The sequence below is a fragment of the Cornus florida genome, unplaced genomic scaffold (assembly GCF_030987335.1).
Source record: "Cornus florida cultivar Cherokee Brave unplaced genomic scaffold, ASM3098733v1 CherokeeBrave_3.0.0_Hap2_Chr08, whole genome shotgun sequence".
NCBI classification, from domain to species: domain Eukaryota; kingdom Viridiplantae; phylum Streptophyta; class Magnoliopsida; order Cornales; family Cornaceae; genus Cornus; species Cornus florida.
The window spans coordinates 57,357,275-57,362,492 of NW_026775578.1; the positions used below are offsets into that span (position 1 = coordinate 57,357,275).

The 5,218-nt window shown below is 39.7% G+C and overlaps 1 protein-coding gene across 1 annotated transcript; it reads left to right on the forward strand.

Annotated features, from left to right (window-relative positions):
* Positions 1-1,145: 1,145 nt before the first annotated feature.
* On the forward strand, positions 1,146-1,715 carry LOC132270319 (secreted RxLR effector protein 161-like). The gene has a single exon (XM_059771503.1). It carries the CDS (start codon positions 1,146-1,148, stop codon positions 1,713-1,715), a length of 570 nt encoding a protein of 189 aa, XP_059627486.1.
* The last annotated feature ends 3,503 nt before the right edge of the window (positions 1,716-5,218 follow it).

The following is a 5,218-nucleotide window of genomic DNA, read 5'->3' on the forward strand; positions in this document are numbered from 1 at the left end:
AGTCCTTCTTTTTCAATTCAAGGTCTAAATGAAACCATTCAATCCACTTCAGGGTCTGATAATCAAAGGGAGATTACTTTTCCAGAGTTACAAAAACAAGTTCAAGCTGAAAACATCATTGGATCACCTCAGGCTGGTGTTCAAACAAGGCACAAGAAAAGGCTGATTGAATTAGAAGCTAAAGATGGAGAATAGTACAATCATTTTGCTATGTTATCCTCAATTGAACCAAAGTCTTATAATGAAGCACAGAAAAGTGAAGATTGGATAGTGGCGATGCAAGAAATACTTGACCAGATTCACAAAAATGATACTTGGACTTTAATTCCTAGACCTGTAGCTAAGAATGTCATTGGTTCCAAGTGGATTTACAGGAACAAGTTGGATAAGAAAGGGTCTGTTATTAGAAACAAGTAAGACTGGTTTGCAAAGGTTACTCTCAACAAGCAGGTATTGATTATGATGAAACTTTTACACCAGTTGCTAGAATGGAATCTATTAGGATGCTCTTGTCCTTTGCCTGCCACAAACAAGTAAAAGTTTATCAAATGGATGTTAAGTCTGCCTTCTTGAATGGAGATTTAAAAGAAGAAGTCTACTTGAAACAACCTGAAGGCTTTGACGATCCCAAGTATCCCTCTTATGTATTCAAGCTTAATAAGGCTTTGTATGGTCTCGAACAAGCTCCCAGAGCTTGGTATGAAAAGCTACATCAATTCTTGGTTGAATAAGGTTTTCACAGAGGGAAGGTTGATAGCACTCTTTATGTAAAAATCCATCAAGACCGGTTTCTCATTCTTTAGATTTATGTGGATGACATCATATTTTGTGGCTCATACACTTTATTAGCATCAGAATTTGCCAATCTAATGAAAACCAAATTTGAAATGTCACTTTTGGGAACTTCTAGATACTTCTTAGGTCTTCAAATCAATCAAATATCCACAGGGATTTTCATTTCTCAACATAAGTATGCTTCTGAGCTACTTAAAAAATTCAATATGGATGATTATAAGACTGTGTCCACACTACTATGTCCTAATACCAAATTATCTCTTAAGTGTACCACAGAGCCTGTCCCCTCCACTCTTTATAGGTCTATCATTGGAAGTCTATTGTATCTCACAACTTTAAGACCTGATATAATGTATTCTGTTGGTTTGGTGGCTAGATTTCAAAGCAATCCAAGATCTTCTCATCTTCAAGCTGCCAAAAGGATTCTTAGATATGTCAAGGGAACTATCTCCTATGGTTTGCACTACATTTTCTCCCCTACATTGTCTATTACAGCCTTTTCAGATGCTAATTGGGGTAGATACCTACCTGACAGAAAAAGTACTTCAGGTTGCTGTTATCTCCTTGGCTCAAATGTTGTCTCATGGTTGAGTAAGAAGCAGGATACTGTCTCCCTCTCTACTTCAGAAGCTGAGTGTATAGCTGTTTCTCAAGCTGAATCACAACTGTTTTGGATGACAACTACTCTGACTGACCTTGGACTTCAATTTTTAGGTCCTCCTAAGCTCTATTGTGATAATCAAAGTGCCATTGCAATCAGCAAGAATCCCACACTTTACTGGAAGAGCAAACATATTGATATCAGGTATCACTTTCTTAGAGACAAAGTCCAAAAAGGTCTCATTGACATCACTTATTTAGCCACCGATAGCAGATATCATGACCAAACCTCTTCTCCCTCAGAGATTTTCAACCCTTAGAGCTCTTCTCAGGGTTATCCAACCACCTTTCTAAGTTTATCATTGTTGGTTCTTCTCACCTTTTGTCCTTCAATGTCAAAAAGAGGGAGAATGGGCTGAAATAAGGGTAGCTTTTTAGCTATTCCTTTTATTTGGTGTTGTTTTTACTATGCTTGCTATGGTCGACTGTGGTTCACTGAGATCTTATTTCATGTTAATGTTTTTGTCATTAAAGGTAAAAGGGGGAGATTGTTGGTCCTAAGGTCCCTAAGCAGTGTTTGCCTATTTAATGTCAATAACCTATTTTTCAGTGGTTTTAAAGGGTTTACTCTTCTTTATTAGTGTTTGAAATAAGATACAAGGGTAGTATAGTCATCTCCTTACTAGTGCTATATTCTTCTCATTGGCCTCATTATGTGTATCTCAGTGTTATTACCTGTTTTAGCTAAATTTGCTGAATTAATTGAGGTTCAGCTTTTGAAAAGTTACTACAAGTGTTCTCAGGGGCAGCATTGTCTTTTCTTAGTTGTATTACATATATATGCGTATGTTTAGGTAGCTGCATTGCACTAAACTGTCTTGATTGGACCTGAATTGTGAGGAATACAGTCTCAGGTCTGTCACAATGCTAAGAAGAGTTAAATATGTTTTGAGGGCATTATGGTCTTTTCCAGATATGCTCAAGAATGTGACACGCCTCAGTGGTCCTAGAGAGCTGGTATATGCAAGAATATTACATTTCTTGGAGGATAAGTCTGGAGGAAAATGCAAATTACAGCAGTGTATTGTGTGTGTATGATTTCTGGTGTGCAATGTGACAAAATAGCTGAAGTGGCTTGTTGTGATTGGTTCTCTCTCCTGAAAATATCTGATCTAAGCTCTATCAGTCATTGGCTGAAGGTGACAAGTGTATGCTCTAAGTGTATGAAGCTTTGTGTACTCAGCCTTACTATATATATGCTGTTATAGAGCTTTTAGGGTTTCAAGCCTTATGAGAATTGTTAAAAAAAAAAAAAAAATTGAGCTGCAGCTATTATTCTCTCGAGAGTATTGAATGAACTTGTTTTTCTGAGTGTTTTAAAGATGATTCATGCTAGGAAAACTCACTGATTCAAGCCTTGTTAGTGTATTAACTGAGGAGATGTTGCTGCTATTATTTTTACTGCTACAAGGGCTGGACTAAGTAGTGTTTTTGAGTTCCAAGGTGGTGTGGTCTATTCTGAGGGTTGACACAGGTATAATTCATCTTTTTACACTTGCTCAGTACAAAGTTTTGTTGAAAACATGCTGAAATCAAATTTGGACAGAGAGCTCACCTGTTATGCTTAATTTACTAGTTTATTCTTGGATTCAAGCACTGATTGATTATGCCTTGCTATTTCATGAGTTTTTAATCTGCTAGCAAGTATATTTTGATAAATCAAGACTGTTGAAGTTGGCCTTGTGACATAAATTTGGTTAGCTGTAATTTTCAGTATTCAAACCCTAAGGCTTAAGCTGTGTTTTGCTGAAACAAGGACTGTAATGAACTTTGTGATATTCTTATGCTATACTTCATTGTTTAAAGCTATGATCATGAGTACTACAGTGAATGAAGATTGTATAAGGTGCTGTTGAGTTTATCTCGAGAGGAAATTCCTATTTTACCCCTCAAACCCTAACTGCAGGATATTTAGGTTTTGAGGTTGTATCTTGGAGTTTTGAGCTGTCTGACCTATTTCAATTGTAGGAAGGACTTGTTAATATTGTTTTACATCTGCTATGGTGTATTTGGTGAGTTTTGAGAGCTTGTTTGGTCCAGGCAGGGTTGCCTAGGACGGGGGGATTGTGTGTTTACACTGTTTTGAGCTAGTGTGTGAGTAGAGTGTGTGAAAACTAGTGTCTACTTTTGTGACAAGGGTGTGTGTAGAGAGTGAGACAGCTGTGTGTGTAACAGCTTACTTACAGCTAGTGGATGATTGAATTAGCATAGGCCAAGAACTAAGGTTTTCCCTAATTGAAAGGGTTTCCTTGTAAATACTGTTGCACTACCTATTGCTTACTTGTTTTGATTGCTGTTAAGTTTATATAAGAAAAGGTTTTAACCAATTCACCCCCCTCTTGGTCCAATAAAAATAACCAAAATAGCCTCAGCCAATATACACAACCATCACTCACCGGTTACCACCACCGCAACCTCCACAACCACCATCTTCTTCATTGTTCCACCACCATCACACAAACTCAACAATTCAAAATTACACACATGTATATACATATATACATACATACAAAACATATAGCAGAGGCAGCCATTGAACCCAACCGTATCACCGCCACCGCCAATACTGCCCTCCTATCTTTTCTCTGTCTACCCACCACTGCAATCTCTGCCACCACAACCAAAACCCATCACTTGACCCATGAAAAACCCACAAAAAATCCAGCTAATTGAACCCATTAAAAACTAAAACCCAACCAATTGAACCCGAGCTATCTGCCATCCCTATCTTTCCACCTTCCGAGCTCTCTGCCAATGATCCTTCTAAGCATAGCCGTTGAACCCAACCAAGTCCAACTCGGACCTCTGCCACCACCGAGTCCAACTCGGACGGGTCAGCGCCTATCACTGCCACTGTTAGTTAGCCGCGCCCATCACCACCGTTCCGAAGTCAACCGAGCCAACTGCCGGCAATTCCATCCAGCTAAGCTATCCATTGGCGTTTAGTGCTATTAGCCCATCGCCCACAACCGAGGCCGTATTCCTGTCCCCCACAGCCGAGGTCGTCTTCATAATGGCCGAGCCCTCACCAGCCACCGCGAGTCCTCCACAGCCGAGCCATCCACAGTTAAGCTCTCCACCGACCGAGATCTCTATAACCGAGGCCGAGTTCATCTTCCCAGAACTCACCGCTAGCCCATTCTCCCCGGATCCATCATAGCCACTATTCTTGGTTGTCGCTTCATCCTGCCAAGTCTCCTTTTTGCTAAAAATAAATAACTGTGTGGGTTCGGGCAGGGGTTGTTGTCGGAAAATATGCCGGAGTTTTTCTTGGCCAAAGGCTGTTGCTAGGCAAATCAGAATCCGAGTCGGCAATGAGGAATTAGTCGCAATTCCGGCGACGATTTTCTGGTTCACGATTCGTGATTCCTGTAACGGCTCGATGGCATCATTGTCAGTCCTCAACACAGAGCTCGGAACTGTAGCAGTGACGGCGCAGAGATCGGAACTGCAGCGTGGGTGTCGCGGCATCGATCATCGAGTTTGGGTTTTTTCGGAGCAGAGGGTAGAGAGAGAAACCTAGGGTAATTCTGTCATATATATATATATTGATATTTTAGATTAATAATTGATATTTTATTGAAAGGCAATCTCGTCTTTTTACAACTTTTAAGGGCTTGTTTGGATTAAATTTCTGACAGAGGGTGTGAGTATTCAAAAAATGGCTAACTTATATATGTTTGTCAATACCCCAAACCTCAGGGGGTGTCGTTGTAATTAATCCTAAATTTTATGTTATACGAGCCTAAACATTAAATTGATT